Source organism: Astatotilapia calliptera, chromosome 6 (genome assembly GCF_964374335.1).
Source record: "Astatotilapia calliptera chromosome 6, fAstCal68.1, whole genome shotgun sequence".
NCBI lineage: Eukaryota > Metazoa > Chordata > Actinopteri > Cichliformes > Cichlidae > Astatotilapia > Astatotilapia calliptera.
Genome location: NC_137427.1, coordinates 3790385 through 3808786, shown reverse-complemented (window position 1 = coordinate 3808786; position 18402 = coordinate 3790385). Strand labels below are relative to the sequence as shown.

The 18402-nt window shown below is 43.8% G+C and overlaps 1 protein-coding gene across 1 annotated transcript; it reads left to right on the top strand.

Moving 5' to 3' along the window:
* The first annotated feature begins 2870 nt into the window (after positions 1-2870).
* LOC113023588 (insulin-like growth factor-binding protein 4) lies at positions 2871-16815 on the top strand. Its single transcript, XM_026169748.2, has 4 exons — positions 2871-3764; positions 11869-12032; positions 13487-13612; positions 14778-16815. Exons 1-4 carry the CDS (start codon positions 3407-3409, stop codon positions 14910-14912), a joined length of 783 nt encoding a protein of 260 aa, XP_026025533.1. The 5' UTR covers positions 2871-3406; the 3' UTR covers positions 14913-16815.
* Positions 16816-18402: the final 1587 nt, after the last annotated feature.

The following is an 18402-nucleotide window of genomic DNA, read 5'->3' as shown; positions in this document are numbered from 1 at the left end:
GACATTTGAATGTTTTATGTTCATCCCTAAGGCGGGTCTGTTACAAAAGATTATCCACTATCTAACTCCACAGACGCCTAATTAGTAACACGCAGTAATGAAGGAGGTTGGAGCGACCATATGAGCAAAGCTGGTTTTCAGTGACGGGAGGACGTACCAGCATGTAGTGCCTTTAAAGATCCGAACGTAGTCTGAAAACTGAGGCAGAAAGAGGGTCACTGATGAAAATGTTTGTCTTTCACTGCTTCTAAAATTGCTGATGTATGCTCCTCACTTTATTTATATACTTCTTATTTATTTAAATATGATGCTTTTAATGCGTCAGATGTGCCACAATTGTACGTTTTACTATTATCTGTGCATAACGAAGGGTCTCCACACAGTTTTTCCACAGTGTGCTTCAAAATCACAGGACCTATCACAGCCTCAGTGTTCTGGAGAGAGAAAAACATCTTTCTCATTTTAGTGAGGAACAACTGTTTCTGATTTCTCTTAGATCACATATCCTAAAAGCACAGGGTCGGGCTAAGGACTTCTACACTCACAGGTTTAAATATTTGATTGCAAAGAGCTCTGCTGGCAAAGACAGTATGCTTCAAATCAACATTTAAACAGCTTTTAGCTTCCTGTGGTCGTCCCTCCTCTTTGTAAAACTTGTGGACATGACTCAAACCTAAAGCAGTTTAATGTAGGTGAGAGAAAACGCACAGTTCTCCTTCCAGTTCTGCTCGTTTTCAGCTCCTTTCTCTCATTCTCCTTTAATAAGACAGCTTATTGGTTTCATCCTGCACCTTTGTGCAGTAAATATTCACTTCACTGAATCAACTTTGACTGTTTAAGCTTCATATTAGCACCAGACAAACAGAAATACCATATATCCTTATTTCTTTCACTGAAAGCACATAATAAAGGAAAGGTCAGTTTTCTCCTTTTATTTCTCCTTATGTGGCTTTAAAGTTGTGAAGATCTGCCAGGTTGTTCCATTTCGTAATTAAATCTATACCTTTCAGCTTTTATAGCCAATACTTTTGGAATTTGAGTATTGCACATGGTCTCTTTTTGATATTGAAAATATTCCAGGTGGCAAAGATTCTGCTTTTTTGGGGGGAAATCTTATGACATCTATTAGAAGCTGTTTATGTGCTTTTCATTTGTGAACTTCAACAGATCACAGCTTATTGTTAGAATGAACAGCAAGATAAAAAAATGTGATTTCCGCGAGGATATAAACTTTAACTTTTTTGTTGGGGGAGGCGGCTTTGTTGTTCTTCTGCTTTTGTCTGCACCGTTTCTTTCAGGTTGTTTCACACTGTTGAAAGATTCCCATCCATCGTTTCCTGTCTACGTCTGCCCTCCTTTTCCTGTCATCTCTGGCAAAATAATATTTGTTTAAAACGAGCCTAAAATACCGGAAGAAGAATTTACATGTTCCGCTTGTCTGCCGGTCTGTTGCACTGCTTTTCAAGTTACAACAAAAACACAGCTCACACACAACTCATTAGCTCAGCCAGCATCTACAAAATTGCGTCAATAACCACATTTAACCTTTGACTAACCACCCTGCACCCCCCAAAACACAAACACAGTCAAACACCTCATAACTGACACATAATAACGTTCCTATTCTTGCTGTGAGTTCAGAGACTGTTGAGCAATTCCAGAAACTGCAGCTTGATTTTTCCGTCTCTGTAAAAAAAGAACATAAAAGTAAGCGGGTGGCTCGTCTTTTAAATCGAGGCTCAGTAAAAATTTCTAACCTTACCACGGAGCCCTAAAGCAGACTTGTATTGGAGTGTGTTTAAAGTGCTTTGTGGACGTTTCAGATCAGTACCACCGATGTCTCGTAACTAACAACGCTCGCTGCAGCACCCACCTGAGCGGTGCACGGCCTTGAGAGGCTTGGCTGCTGCCCACGGCCTGCCGGTGGCAACCAGCCACCAGCGTGTAGAAAAAAGCTGAAAGAACGCACACTCACAAAGGCGTTACAATGCATGCTGGGTTTCCATGGCAAAATGGAGGCAAAGAAACACAGGGGGAGAAAAAAGAAAAGCAATAAAAGCCATGATTGAAAACCTTTTGGGCTGGGCGGAGGGCACACATGCACAGGCAAACAAGACGCAAGGAGCACGCTGATTTACAGAGTCTGATCAGAAACACACACGTGTGCAATAAACTGCAGCATTGGTAGAACATATCGTGGTGGGAGGCGTTTTTAGGATTGGTGGGGGGAGGGCAGCAGCTGGGAATGGGCAGGGGGGGTCTGTGTTTGACTGTCCATTTGCCTTTTTATAGCTGCCCACTCTAGTTAGGAAAAAGGGAGAGAGAGAGATCTAGGAGCAGAGATAATGAGGAGGTGGGTGGGTGGGCGGGGGGGTTGACGGCACAGCCTGGACTGACCACTGGATGCAGGCACAAACACACGGCGAGACCCTGTTGAGGCTGCAGAGGTTGTTTTCTGCTGTGCATTTGGGGTTGATTAAAGCAGAGCAGCATTGACACGTTGCTTCTTTTTTCCTGGACGTAAATGGTTTTATCTTTTAAAAAAAAGGGAAAAAAAATAAATCAATATTTGAGAGTGGCTGAGATAAGGGTGGGCTGCAGGGAGAGAGAACAGAGTGATATTCTCTGTGTGAACAAGTGAAAAGGCGATTGGGCTCTTTTTTCCCTCTCCTCTCAGGGCACTCAGGATTGAGAGAGGACAAGTAAATGAGGGAGAGTGTATATAAGTTTGTGTGCCTGAGTGCGAGAGGGAGACAGAGGGAGAGAGCTTTAGTCTGGCTTTTCTCTGCTCTGCCTTTCAGCTCCTCTCTCACTGTAGAAAGAGGCGTGTCCATGGGCCAGTATAAAGTCCAAGGAGAGCCACTCGTGTTGAGCCATTCTCAGGAGCGAGTCCTTTGCACTGCACACCAGCAAGAGGAGGAAACTGCAGCTGTTACCAAAAACACAGCCTTTCGCTGACTGGCTTTGCATTTGGACACTTGTAGACCAGATTTTTTGGTGTTTCGGCAGAGCGCGGGCGAGCATCGGGACTCGGACTCGAAGAGCAAGCCTCACCTGAACGTGCCGGTGGATATCCTTCCCGCTCGTTCCACCTTAACAAAAAAGAAACCCCCCCAAAAACCCCAAAACTTGTTCTCATCACCCACGAGCTGAGCGCATCAAGAGCAGGCTCCAATTTCTGCGGTGTGAAATTGAATCAGAGCAACGGAGAAGCAGTACAGCAGAGGCATTGTGTGCCTGCATTTGAAACACTAACCAGCTGAAAATATCAAAGACCTTCCAGGACAAAGTGTTCCTCTCAAACCTCTTCTCAAAGTGATTATAAGCTGCACCACATTCAGAAGAGGAGGCGGCCAAAGTGACCATACACAAGGGCAAAGGATTGCGTGCAGGTGCCGGGACTGCCATGGTGCGTGGAGGTGGCGTGGCAGTAGCTCCGTCCTGCTGGGGCCTGTGGGTGTTTGGCGCCCTGTCGTTGGCGGCACTGTGCTTGTCAGACCAGGCCATTCGCTGCCCCGTTTGCTCAGAGGAGCGCCTGGCCAGCTGCCGTCTGCCTGAAGGCTGCGAGGAAACGGTGCGGGAGCCCGGCTGCGGCTGCTGCCCCACCTGTGCCCTGCCTAAAGGAGCCCACTGTGGCGTTTACTCACCCCGATGTGGCACGGGCCTCCGCTGCTACCCGCCGAGGGGCGTGGAGAGGCCGCTGCACTCACTGATGCATGGCCAGGGGATCTGCACTGATGAGAGGGAGGTGGAGGAGAACTCAGGTGAGAGTGAAACCGGGCTCTTCTTCTTCTTGTTTAGTTACGCTCAAAGCGGCAAAGGTCTTTCTCTCATTTGGTGCCAAAAGTGATCTGTCCCAAGCTGAAGCGGCGTCTCTGCAGACCAGAATGTTTTCTCTCTGTGCTCCCCGGACCTTTTTTACCTGATCCGGGCAGAGTTGGGGGGGTGACAATGTGCTGCTTGTTTACCCTAATCTCAGCTAAGCCCTGAAGCAGAGCATGCACACGCACCGGATCCTGATGGGAGAGCGCACACAGTCCCGCCGCTGTCCTGCGGCCGCTCGCTGTGAAAGGGAGCCCTGCTGAAAGATGCGGAGCACCAGGGTGTGCGTGTGCTGCACGCTGCACAAAGTTTACTGAAGGCATCCTGCAAATTTTCTTCTTGTCAGCAGAACTCGCGTATGCCATGTTTAAGTGAGGTCCTGCAGGTGAAGTGCAGGCAGTGAAATGGACTGTGGTGATGCTGGAAATGTGAGAGTCTCCGTGTGTGTGTGTCCCAGTGAATCTGTGTGTGTTTGTAATGGGAGGAGGTAATAAAAGCTGCTGTATGAAATGACTGTAATGGAGTGTGGCCAGTCTGGAGCTATTAGAGCTCTCTGCAATCAGTAATTTACGTGGTGCTCTTTCATGGATACCCCTGGTCCTCCTCCTCCTCCCGCTGCTGCTGCAAATCTCTAACTCTTCTTCTTCTGCTGCTGATGTCTCTATCACACTCTTCTGGCCCAGCTCTCCTTTTCTGTTATTGCATTCCTCTTCCAAAGTCTGTTTCCACTTTCACACAGTGGGATGTCTAATGCTGGATCTGCATATCCAGTTCCAGTTCACTGCACTAACATCAGCTTCTTCCTAACTAGACTAACTGCTTGTCTCCACAAAGGGAGTGGTGCTGATTTCCATTAAATCATTTAAGACAACTGTTATAAGGTGGCGGCTCTTTTATTTGTTCCAGATTATCTGCTGCACACATGCTCCCAGACATTTTCTGGTAATAGTAGTAGGATAGTCTTCCAAAGACCTGGACGGGCTTTAGTCGGTGTAAAACTCGCAGGACGCTCATTGTCATTGCAGCATCTGTTTCTCCTGGCCCTGGGAGCACCCCACCTCCTCTCTTGCCCGAACGAGCCCTCGAGCGCATCGCCCACCGTGTCCAGCTCCTTCGTGAGGATGAGCTCATCGGCACTGTTGCTGCCAGAGCTGAAATTAGAGCCTTCTGCTCTCTGCGCAGGGCCAGCATAGGTTAGCCCGGCACATAGCGTGACTGAACGGAATCAGAAAGAAGAGGAAAGCTGTGTTGAGCTTGATATAAAAGGAGAGCTGTTTGGGTCCACACCCGTTTATCTTGCAGAATGTTCTCCCTGAATCTCTCCGATGCTGCATTGTCCAGTTAGCTGAGCTGTAGCACACGGAGGGGACTTGGCGGGTTGGAACATTTTGGAAAAGTTTTGTTTTGGGGGTTTTCTGTAATCCGAGCGCTGGGTATCGTTTGCCTCGATGCTCTTTCTCACCCCCGAGGTCTGTCATAACAAAGCAGGGAAGCTCTGCCCGATAAATCTCACTGTAAATCAATTCTGCTGGCAGCAGCTCAGATCTACTGTATGAGAATGTTTAATGTAAACCGTGGCAGACGGGAGACGATCAGAGAGGCACCGGGGAGAGGCAAAAAAGCTCTAGATTTCCTTTGTGGTGCATTCACCGTACTTATGCATTATTAAACAAGGGGGTGCATCTCCTGAATACATGTCTGACACTGCCCCACTCCTAGCAACAGTGAACATGCCAGATAAAAATAGAAAGAGGGATTGTAAAAACCTAGAGAATTCGCAATAAAAGGACCCTGGGATGCAGGCACATCCTAACAGCGTACTGAAGTGAATTTAGGGTGTTCACGCTGGTAGTCACAGCCCTGCAGCTGCTGGCTGGTGCTGCCTCGTGTTTAGGAAAAGTAACATATTAAATCAGGCTGTGAAGAATTATGAGCTATCTGCCCGTTTCTCTCTTCCTGAACTGAATTTCCATAGCAACAACAGGCAGTATCCTGCGCCGCATGTCAAAGTCTAAGGCAGCTTTAGTGCTTCTTAATATTCCTTTCTCAGGATCCGTCTCAATCTTAATACTTAGAATAAATCATCAAGCGTGTGCTGGCATCTGTTCCCGCATTCCTGCTGGGTCTGCCCCGGTGTCGGGTATTCAGACGCTTCCCTCTCGCAGTGAAACGGATATTATTTACAAACTGATACAGATGTCAGATATGAAAAGTCTTACACCTACAGGCACAGAGGGAGTTGCATGAATGAAGCAGTCGGCGGAGCCAGACTCTGTTCGACTATGTCCAATTTACTGTGACGCACGTAGGCCTTTATGAAAGCAGCATGCTAACCTAGATTTTTTCTCCCAGCACAATTTGGGAGCTCCGAACTGGTTATTAAAGATGTGCTTTCTCAAAGTTGTCTCGGCAGATGTCATTTCATATTTGCTTTCTTTGGGTCGTGCGGTGCATTTGTACAGCTGGGGCTCTTGTGCAGCCGTAAATGCGATTAGCTAATTGCTGTTCTCTGTGGGGCAGGGACCCCCCTCCAGAGTTGGAGCCGAGAGATACACAAACAACCCAACTCTGTCCCGGCCACAACACATCCTTAATCTGAGGCGAGTGAATCCTCACGGGCTGGGATTTAAGTCTGAGCCAGAAGTTCAGTAAGAAAAATACTTTAGCTCCATCTCCCGAGAACAAATGGACATTTTACCTCCTTCAAGGAGGACATGTGACTGGCTTGGTTTGCCTGTTTGTTAGCAGAACTGCTCGAAGAGTTATGGATGGATCTGCATGAACATTTTTGCCCCAGGTGGGGCTTGGCCCAGGTTAAATGGAGTCCCTGGGAGTCGATCCAGATTTGGATCCAGGAAATTTTGGAAAGATTTTCACCACTTCAAGGTAGAACAAAATTGGACATTTGGTTTTATAGCTTCATGAAAAAAACACATATCAAACTGACACTGGGAATTATTGTCTTAAAGTTCTCAAGACAATATTACACTCTAATCTGGGCCCAGATGTTCTTCGGAATCCAGGAATTCAATAAATACACTAAATAAATCTTTAAATTTTAAATTTCAGTTGGCCTTGGTGTAGGTATGCACCGTTTGACTACATTTTCACCTCTTAACTTCCACTAGGTCACTTAGGAAGCACTGAGTTTAGGATTAAGGGCCCACATCCTGACCTGTAGATGTGAATCAAACTAAACGCCTCACCGGCAACAGTCTTGATATTAAGAGATTTTTAAAAAGTGCGATTCCTCAGCTGTAATCACCAATGTTTGATTTCATTTCCTGTCTTCGCACAGGGGAGCGAATCACTCTGAATGTAAGAATATTCAGCTTACAATCAATCTAATGGAGTAACCCAGAATAGTTTGACCTAGTTCACTATAGATGCAGGGTTCCCTCTATTCACCACAAAGCACCATTAATGCATAAACTCAGCAAGGATTACTGCTCTCTGTGACAGAATTTACTCACAAATCTGTAAGCAAATGAATCTGCAACACAAACAGCAACACAATCTGGCTCCAGAGATATCTTACTGACAGATCCACATCGGCTGAGTTTATATAACAGACATGAATTCAGATTCAGGTTCTGTCTTCATCTCGATTAAAAACAGAATTCCTTCCTGAAAACACGAGAAACTTAGAGGGGGGGGGGGGTGTGTGCCCCTGTTTCTGAAAAACAAGCTTCATTTTCATCGCCGAACAATGCTTTGATCCAAAAGTTTGACACAGGTTCAAGGATAATGTTTATCCTGATGATGATCCATCTGGAAAAGGTTCAGCCCTATCCTTTACCCATGTTTTTCTCTCTGATCCACACCTTTGTGTGTGTGTGTGTTTGTGTTACATCTGGCTTATAAGAGGTTTAGGCTGTAGAGTATTGGGCTGAAGGGGACCTATTATACTTTTCCTTGTTTTCTGTCATGTCTATATTGTTATAACGGAGGATTCTCACACTAAACACGGTTAAAGTTTCAAATAATGAGGTCAGCGTGTGTAAATGCAAACCATGTGGGTCAAAGCTCAGGCTTCATACTGCTCTAAACGCTCAGTTGCAGACAGTTTTTCTCGGATCGGTTTGCCGTCAGTGAGAGGGGATATCCTTACAAGGTAATCTCAGACGCAAACCTCTGGCTGTGAGAACAGAAGCTTCACGCCCCGCAGTTCAAATCTGTTGTCTGTGAGGGTCAGCCGATCAAGACATCTGCCATTAGGAGCCTAATCAGTGTGTTTGAGCCAGAAGATGAACTGAGGGCTGCATAAGTATACGATTTTGAATCATGAAAAGCTGCTTTGAACCTGTAAAGGAGCCTTATAGTTATAGTTTCTGAGTTCTGTTTCTAATTATGCACTTTTTTCTGCTAGCTCCTAAAGAGCAGCCAGTATATAATCAAGCAGGTATTTTTAATTTTACAGATTTATTGCTCCTGATTGGTTTCTAGAGACTGGGATGTCTGTTTTGACATCCGCTGAGCAGCAGCAGGCCGTGCAGTAGCAGCAGGTTTCTGCTTTTGTGATTTAGTGTTGATTTAACTTTCTTTCAACCTTTCCTTTGACAAATTACCCTATAGCACGGTCCAACATTTTCATTGGCCCCGACAGCAGCACTGGTGCTGCGTTAGATTCGAGCTGTTGATTAACAGATTCAAAGAAATCTTCTGCCTGGAAACCGAGCGTCTGATACTGATACTCTGGCAGTGTCCAGTGTTGACCAAAAAGAGCAGTCAGTTGGTAGTAAGCCTAGATGAGTTCAGTTTGCTGCCAGAATCGCTTGCAGGGAAGGGGGGGGAAAGCACATAAAAGTGTCACCAAACATTTGGGAAAAGAAGACTCCCCGAAGACCATTTGTTTCAAAAGACATTAGCTGTTGTCAGCGCAATATAAGCTATTCTAATAAGCTATTCTATCAGGTGTCATTTTAAGTTTTATGTTCAAATCAAACTAATCCTCAATGTTTGGACATAAATAAAACAATGTGTCAGAACAGGAAAGGCCTGAGCCTGATGAGCTGTGGCTCTCGCTGTAACTCAACAGAAGAGAAGAACTTCAAAAAGTTCATTTAAGGAGGGGATCACTGCTTTTCTGGATCAGAAGAAGCCAGTTGAGCAGGTTCGTGTGCCTCCTGGATGACTCTTAGGTGATTTGGTTTGGGCATATCCAACTGGGAGGAGGTCCTGGGGCCGACCCAGAACATGTTGGAAAGATGATGTCTCTCAGCTGGCTTGGGAATGCCTCAGTATGACACCCACAAGCCTGCAAGAGCTGTTTGGGAAGAGGATGGTTTGTGCATGTCTGCTTAGACTGCTACTCCCATTAACCAGACTTGCCAGAAAAGTGTCAGAAATGGACAGATGCATTTAAGAGCATTCTTAAATACATTACTAGAATCATGAGAGCCGCTAACATGTCAATGGTGTTTCTGTACCATTCAATATAGAGAGTGATGTAGATCATTTGTGGCTAACTTAAGCATTTCTGTGATTAATTTCACACAGTTGAAAAATATATTGTCCAAGTACGGATCCAGTCAAAAGTTTGGACACAATGTTTTTTCCAAGAGCTTATTTTTTTTGCAATAATCCAATAAGCCTAAGTAAAAATCCCATTGGCTTTTTGTTTCAGCCACCAGCACAATGTGAACCTCTGGGTTGGCCTACAAAAGAACAGCAACCGTGTGGCACTCTATAAGTAGCAAATACATTTTATAGCTGCTCCTCTTCAGGGTGTGTCCACCAAAACATCTCATTTGTGAATATGCTGTCCTCCAAAGTGATCTCCATGCGCTTTCAGAAAAGTGCTTGATATGATGTTTTCAGCTTTTCAAACCTTTCTAGCCTCACCTTAAACATATTCACAGCATCTGTATCCAGTAGAGCACGAATGAATAATCTGTAAAAGGCTGCATGTCGTAATGGACGATCTGAGATCTGAGATCCAAGTTAGGAGAAGTATAAACCAGTGGGAAGCACTCTGAGCATAACCAAATATTTATTTGGGGAGAACATTTGTCTTTGGGCTTCACAGCCTCAGCCTTAAAAGCCACTAACAGTGGAATCTGTAATCTGATGACCCCTTCGTGTCACTGCTCTACAGTCTGCAGAGAGAAGGCAAATATATAAACAGACACATGTGGCCTGGACTTGTTATGATGTGGATTAAATAACGTACTGAGACGAACTTGTGTAAAGTGGGGTTTTTCTTTTCAAGCGATGAATGATGCCCCTCGGCACGTCACGCTCACTATGACGAAGACGTTGGCAGCAACGCGAAGACAAATATTTATGTAAAAGCTAGGTTGAGCAAGCAATGCAGTTTATTGTGTAAGAGCTTTTGAGTTTGTCTGCTAAATACTCCGAGTCAGAAGCTGCGTTATCGTTCTGCTAACTTATCACAATGACTAGTTGACGATGACCTAAATCTGCTGATTAACAAACAGGTGAGGGTGTCTGTTTGAACTGATTACAGTCTCAGCTTTGGTTAATTAAAATGTACCTGGTCCCTGATTCTGAGTGCGATTGTCTGCTCACTCCAGCACTTCCTTTATCTCTGCTGTGCACCTGTGACTAACAATGCGCCGCAAATGTGTCAGTGCAGGCCTGACAATGCCCTGAAGGAATGATATTTAGATGCCAAGAGCTGGCGATCCAAATCCGATGAAACCACACAGAGAAGTGGCGACTTCCTCCATGGAAAAACAGAAGTGGTAGCAAACAGGACATGCCACCCCTGACCCACTTTGGCTCGCTCTACGTGGAGTCGGAAAAAGTCTGAACCGGCAAAAGAGGAGAAAGAACAACTAGGAAACAGATGAAACCCCGATGGCTCTTGTGGAAGAAAGTGCTGATGAGCAAGGTTTAACAGCAAAGAGACTAAAAATATAAACAGCTGAGATATACTTCCACCCCAGACAAACAAAGCAACATGACCTTTCGTGAGGTTTAGAGAAACACGGTCACCGATCAAGTTGTAAAACCCTCTAATCATCCCCAGGAAGTGGCCCGGGATCCTTAAAGGGGCATTCCAGGACATGTTTAAGAGTCTGAACTACAAAGGAAAGGTTTCTGTATTTGAGCCTTTATGCACCTATGCTGCATGTTGCACAAGATTAAGGAGGCTACAAACCCTTGTTTCACTGTCTATGCCAGGAGCAGTTAGCTGGATGCCTGCCAGTGATCAGTGATATTAACCAGAGCTCAGATCTGGTTCAGTGATCAGAGAAAGACCAGTTTAAAAATTGTAAAACTACACTTTGAAGTCCTTTGATTCCAGTGCCAATTTGTAAGAAAGCCATGGATTATGAGCACAAAGTCCAAAGCGCTGCCAAGCCTTAAACGCCACAGGTGAAAGGCAAGATGCATGAGAACCGAGACTTCGCATTTTATTCTTTACTTCGCCCTTCTCGTGCCCCCAAAAGCTTGTGACAGTGCAAATACTCTCAAACAACCTCCATCTGGTGCGGACTGCGGTTGTTGTGGAGAGGTGGAGAATGACGAGGCAGGGGGGCATTTCCTCAGGAAGCAGCTGGTTGCCTGCTGGGCTCATACTGCAGGATGATGGAGATGCAAAGGTGGCACAGACTCCCCCCTTCATACAAACAGGCAGGAACAAGGCTGCGTGTCCTTGTAGTTAACCTGGCCTCGTTTTTAGCCTACATTCACCACACTGTTGGCTGACCGAGGAGGACTATTAGAACAAAACAGTTAGATGCTTCACTTCACACTTTTATCATTTAAATGACAAATTATTAGCTTTCACTGCCATTCCTGAAGTAAACTTTCACTAAAATACATTTTGGACTGTTGGTAAGACAAAATAAGGTATTTGAAGTCATCAAGGAACGCACTATTTAACTTTCTGGAGCTCCTTCTGTACAGTTAGGTTCATGCCCCCATAAAGGAACTGCCAGTAAATAAGAAGACTTCTAGAAAAGTATTTTATAAACCTGCTGTGAATAGCATTTTTTTTAAAACACATTTATTTCAAGGATTCATAAACCGCTTGTTTGAATTTGAAGATCTAAAGTTTTACTTCTTGTTGTTTAGCTATGGACAGGCAGGAAGAGATGACTCCCGAACACCCGAACAACAGCAATATCCGGTGCAGTCCACAGGACAAGCGGTGCATACAGAAGACCCTGGCCCGGCACCCTCCAAAATCCACAAACCTGAGAAGCAACAACGCCAGAGAAGACGCCAAAGCGATCCTGGTGAGAGAAATGATCCTCGGGCATTTCTTACGTTTCACAGAAAAAACAAGAAACCCAGACGATGTCCGCTGCAGCGAAATGCATGAATCCAGCAGGTGTTTTACATTACGGCTTTACAGTTCCAGAGTCACAAGCGTGTAACAGGCAGGTTATAAATTGAACAAATTAGTTATTTACAGGCTGGAACATTTGGTCTTGTGAATGAAAGTACACGTGCATATTTTCATTAGCGTGCCATTAGCTGTTCAAACCTGGATCCTAATCCGTCACAGGCACGTTATTCAGCGCATTCATTTCGCACAGACATGTGGAACATCGACGCACAGAAATAACACATTTAGAGCTCGAGTTCACATTTCTCAGGGTCAGATGCTGGGTACAAACACACCGGCTTACTTAAAAGCTGCTTTTTCATAATCAGTGTCTTCTGTGCACTCAGATATAACGCTGTGCGACTTCAACCGCAAAAAAAACGACAACATTTTAATCCTATCCCCTTCAAGGGTTTCTCCGTGAACACTTTAATCAGGTACCATCTTTAAATTGCTCCCTGTGAAAGCCTGCTCTGACGACTTCCTGCGCTGGACCCCAGCCATGTTTTCTTAGTTTTCATTTTATTCTGGGAAAAGAGGAGGAAGAGGCAGGGCAGCCAGATCTGTCAGCAGGGTGGGTGGTTAGACTGTGCTGGTGTGGTCATTGCCACAGTTCGGATGAATACTCGGCACTGACAGTCTGACCCTGGGGAACAAACCAATGGTGCTCAACCCTCTGAATATTTAAGAAACACGCAGGCGTGCTCCTGATGGACCACCTTTGTGTTGGGACACCACTATTTGGATAAGTAATAGGTGGAGACCCATGATAATCTTTAACATGGGATTATTGATGCAGAATGGTAAATGGCCTGTATTTATATAGCACTTTACTAGTCCCTAAGGACCCCAAAGCGCTTTACACATCCAGTCATCCACCCATTCACCCACACATTCACACACTGGTGATGGCAGCTACATTGTAGCCACAGCCGCCCTGGGGCGCACTGACAGAGGCCGATGTTCTACGAAGAACTCGCAAATGAGCACGTTTAAGAGGTCAGAACGGGACATCCACAGGTCGTTCAAAACGTAGGAGTCGACCTTAACAGGATAGCTGCCAAATCAGGGTTTTAGCTTTTTATGGGCTGAGTCACAAACTGCAGTTTGTGAGTAATCAAAATGTTTTTCACTGTGTTCTGAAATCGTGTTTTTGGCATTACTCATCACTTTTCATTACTGACTAGAATGGTAACTTAAGATGGGTGACGCTTTATAAAAGTAAATCTAAACTTGCTCGAGATTTTTCCATGATTTTAATGAGCAAAGAGAATAATTTTCTTCCATTGTTTTAGTGCCTGTTTATTTGTGTGGTTGACAGCTGGTCTTTAAACGTCAAATCAAATCTTATTGCTCCTACAGGCCCCGTGTCGTGCCGAGCTCCAGAGAGCGTTGGACAGATTGGCATCGAATACTCGCACACACGATGACCTCTTCACGATCCCCATACCCAACTGTGACAAAAATGGAGATTTCCACCCTAAACAGGTCTGTACTTTCCAGCTTTCACTCAGCAGACCGCAATCTGACCATGTCAACTGGTGAACTGTGAATCTCAATCATGAAGCCGTTACCAATAAAAATGCCTATCTTTATAGTTCAAAGAGTTCCTTTCAAACTACATAAGCAATCTTCTCGCCAAGACACAAAACATGCCTGCAGCTGATGACATACAGTCTAAATCAACACAAAAGTGTCTCCAAGCAGACTGTCACGGTCATGCCAAGATCGTTATTGTTCTAAGCTCACATGGAAAGTGATTTACTCTCAGAAATCAAGACTGTGTGTAAAGCGGTTTCCCCTAAACTGTTGGACAGTAATCACTTTGTTGTTGCGATGGATGCAATTAGTTCTTGGATGAAGTTACCTGCTTTTTTTGGGGGGTTAGTTTATTTTTTTTTGCCTTTGAGAGATTGGGCAAGCGTGCAGATAAGAGTGAGGGAGAATGAGAGGAGATAGGGCTGCTCTTGAGCTCTTGATAGAGCTGCACATGCAATCAAAGCAGCAGACGCAGAGTCAGTGATAAAAGGCGAGCTCTGCTAAGGCACCCGTCATCAAAAGTCTGAGCTGTGCAGATTGTGTAACACGGCTAAAGTATCTCTCTCTGCTCAGATTCGCAGGCATCTGTTTACTGTTTAACTAAAACTGCGCTGTGATAAAACGTATTGGGAAGTAAAGCACAGGTCATTGGGGACAACTGGGAATCATTTCATGGCAGGGTTGCTCTGAGATTGTTAACTCGTCTGTGTTGGTGATGGGAAAAGTGCAAACGCACACAATAAATTTAGTATTACAGTAACTGTTGAAAGCTCAAAAAAGGAATGCTTTAGCTAAATAATTCAACTGCTTTAAACACTTCTCACACTCTGTTTGGATCCACTGGGTATAATTTCTGCAATGTGTGATTGTGTTTTTAGCAAAGTAAGCAGCATTATCTCAATCTGGAGCTGCGATATTACATTTCGGTACAGTGGGAATGTCTTTAAATATCACAACGAAGGTCTTTTCATTGATGAGTCTTGTTACACTCCTAGCAAGACTTGTAGAGTCCAAAAACAAAAATATGCAGGAACAGTTAGTCCAGAAAAACTCACAGTTAGTCTAGAAAAACTGTTACAGAACTAGAATAACGCCTTTGTCTTTATGCTTGCAGTGCCACCCTGCACGTGACGGCCAGCGGGGAAAATGCTGGTGTGTGGATCAGAAGACGGGCCTGAGGCTGCCGGGGCCGCTGGAACTGCGAGGGGATCTAGACTGCCACCAGTTAATTGCTAGCCTGAGGGACTGAAGACCAAGGGGGAAGCAGTGGGGGTGCAGGACCAGCTGAATTCTACTGGTGCTTATTAGTAGAACTATATGACTAAAGGACTTCATTCTTAAGCCTCACTCTACCTGAGGCCAACGGTACTTGAGCTTGTGCAACAAAAAGGAAACCATTGAATTGAGTTCTTTTGCTATCTTGTTTCTGTGTGTGCGGGTATGTGATACGAGTCTTTTGAGCACTTGTTCTGTTTTCTTTGTATCACGTGAACTTTAGGCCAATAGTCCTCAGACACATGTGCTTTAAAGTACCAGATGGCAGAAGAAAGGCACACATACACTTCCAGAAAACAGTTGTGGTTGTGATCTTTGAGAAAGAGAGAATGCAGAGCGTGTCATTTTCTCTGGTTTAGTGTAGCATTCTGGGAAAAAAAGCAGTCACTCCACCCAACAATCAAACCTGAGATTAAACATTTGGTTCATTCTTTCTGGAGCACTTATTCACCTGAATTTCTGGACAATCCGGAAAGATTCTCAAAAGACTGTGCACCAGCTTCTTGTTTTTTAAGTAACTTGTGACTCTTAGTCTGCTATTCTTTCTTTTGTAAACCCCACTCATCTAATAAGCAAGTGAAATCAAACCATAAAATGCGTTTGCTTGCGTTTGATAAACACAAAGTTTACTTCAGCCACGGCATCAGAGTAGCAATAACAGATGGGACGAGAACGAGAGAAAGAAACAGGGAAGAAAAGGAATGCATCAACCCCTGTCTCGAATTACCAAAATGATAAGCCATAGCTTTTCACACCACAAAGACCAAAGTGAAAAGTGAGATTAGTCTGCAAATCTGTATCTCACAGAGCCCAGAATAGTTTTGCTTCATCACCCCGTGGTTAACTCTGCACCCCCTCCCTCTTTGAGCTCTCTCTAGCATAAAGGACTGGCAGCGTAGCTGGGTTAGAAACTCTGTGCACTGCTGATAGGATAATCTTGTTTCTCCAGCTGGTGCTAAGATGCCAGTAGGACTCGTGTTTGTATGAATATGCTCCGATGTAGGGGATTTATCTCCAAACAGACTGCATGGCAGAACTTTCGGTGGTGCTACATATTGATTGTGCCAAAATACAAAAGAAAGAAAAAAAAAAGGAAAATGTTTCTGCACTTTTTGGGTATTGTTTCAGATTGGAGTGACGAGGGGAGCAATTAGCATCAGCAAATGTGAGGATCACCTTTGTTTGAAAAAGGCTTTTCCTGCAGGTTTTCAGTGTTATTGTCAAATGATAAAAAAAAAGAAAATCCCACGTTAGCTTTGCACTATCACTGCAGCTGCCTGGCTGAATGTTTCATTAGTCAGTTCTGTAAATATAGAAGCAGAGTGTGATAAAGTTTAATGATTAAACTCCTCGCAGCAAAGTAAACTTATAGCCAACATAAAATTGGGCTTGGATGACTGCGGCGAAGCAGTAAAGATAACGCAGCGATGATGTGGAAATAAAAATTCCTCAGCATATCTGTTATCACGCATCTGTTGAGGATTACAATAATAATTAAAGGAGTTCATTATCAGTGCAAATGTCACGGTTTTCCATCATCGGCTGCATGGGCGACTTTGGTTGTTACTGACTCAAGAAAAGATTGTTGTTGCTGTCGTTGTTGTTGGTGTCCTGGCAGTTTGGGCCCAGGATTCACTAGAAAAGGTTCAAAAACCAAAGAACAGAACAGTATTAACATTAACCTAACAAAGCACTGGTGTGTGGCCTATAATTTTAAGATGTGTCGGAAACAAAAAGACACTTAATACAAAATTTTGGCTTTCTTTTTACTTTCTGTATGTCCACCAACTGATTTTACCTAAACAATATTTAAGTTTTAAATCACGGAGCGGTACGTTCAGCTCCAAACTGAATAATAAACGTGCCATGAAAATTCATTCATTTTTGCTTTTTACCTTTCCCACAGTGCATTGGGTTTTTACTTTATAAAAAGCAGGACAGATAAACAGAGACTGAGAAAAGAAAAATAATCTGAGCTTATCTCTCGTGCTTCCTGGGAAAGGTAGTAAAATATATAACCAGTGACAGCTGCTTTCAGCCCAGGTCCCTGTGGAAAACTGATATTCCCAATGTTAATGTGATCGTTTTCTCTTTATGCAACTCAGTCAAGAAATTGGATTTTATTGGACTTATTATGCTCATTGCCAACTCCATATCTTGATTCTTAGATTCTAGTAGAGCAGCTTCAAAACAGCTAAAATAGCTTAAAAGTAATGCTCATTTATCTTACACTGGGTCCTGGTGCTGCCTCCCTTTTTAGCTCCCTTTAAGCCAACTGTGCTGTCTGGCAAACAAACAATCAAGGGGTCTTCTGCCATAGACTGTATATTGAAGATAGATGCAATTTCTGAGTTTACGCTCATGTGGAAGAGTGCCTTAAACGTAAAGAACAGGCAGCAGAGGGCAGGCCTCTTAATTGTAAAAAGAAACCCAACTGTTTAAGTCTATGGGAAAATGGCCCTCAGCTCTCTGACTACTTCTGTATACATTATGATTTATATTCCATAAATTAAAGTTGCCATTAGTGTCCAGGATACCTTATGACTGAACCTTGTGACTAAATGAGTAAATTTGCTAGCGTGCACTGTCCAGGTTTTAAATCAGATCTGCTCCCATGTTCATGACATCTGGTTTGAAAACACTAAGACAGCGAGGTGAAGACCCTCATCACGATGGGTGTCCTCATCTTTTATATACAGTCTATACGTATAAAGCCAAGAGGGATGAGAAACAAACAAACAAACAAACAAAAAATCCCAAATAACAGAGCATTTAGAGCACTCTGCACATTGGACAGTGTACCTGTACACTCACTGATCTTATCTGAAACATTATAACAGACAAATGAAGGAAAAACATATTTTTTCTTTTCTTTCTTTCTTTTTCTTTTTCAAATGGAAAACTGTCAAAAAGGTTTATTATGATTAAACCCTGTAATGTTTAATCATAATAAACAATTTGAGCAATGACCGAGCTCAGCATCTTTTCTTGTCTCTGTGTTAACCAAGTTTTGCTCTCATATAAATCATGATGAAGTTTCCACACACAGGTTACAGGGTATAAAAGTAACAATAAAAATCCAAATAAATCAAGCTGCGATAATCTAATCACTGAAGCTAACGCTCAGTTTAAACATTTTTAGATACAGCGCATGTCATTGACGTGCAGTTTTAGTTGGTAGTAAAAACAGAAATGCATCCAAAGGTAGTTCAGGTAACCACAGATAGATAAGTAGAAGATGGTATGGGTGGAGAATAATTGCTGCGGCTTGAGAAAATCAAACCGAAGACTATGAGCACGTTAAAATAAAGACGCCAGTTCTCATTCAGTGAACTCACAAAGATTGTTCCAGCAAATCCTATCTTACAATTCATCGACTAATGAAGTGTTACTAAACACATTTGTCTGTTAAAACAGTCTTAATCCTTGTGAGAGATGGAAAATGGTTTTGGCTTTGACTGTGT

Bases quoted from the DNA above. Each gene is read 5' to 3' on its own strand.
- LOC113023588 (XM_026169748.2), top strand. From the start codon at position 3,407: ATGGTGCGTGGAGGTGGCGTGGCAGTAGCTCCGTCCTGCTGGGGCCTG. The intron at 3,765-11,868 runs GTGAGAGTGAAA...CTTGTTGTTTAG, and splicing joins GGAGGTGGAGGAGAACTCAG to CTATGGACAGGCAGGAAGAG. The intron at 12,033-13,486 runs GTGAGAGAAATG...TTGCTCCTACAG, and splicing joins AAGACGCCAAAGCGATCCTG to GCCCCGTGTCGTGCCGAGCT.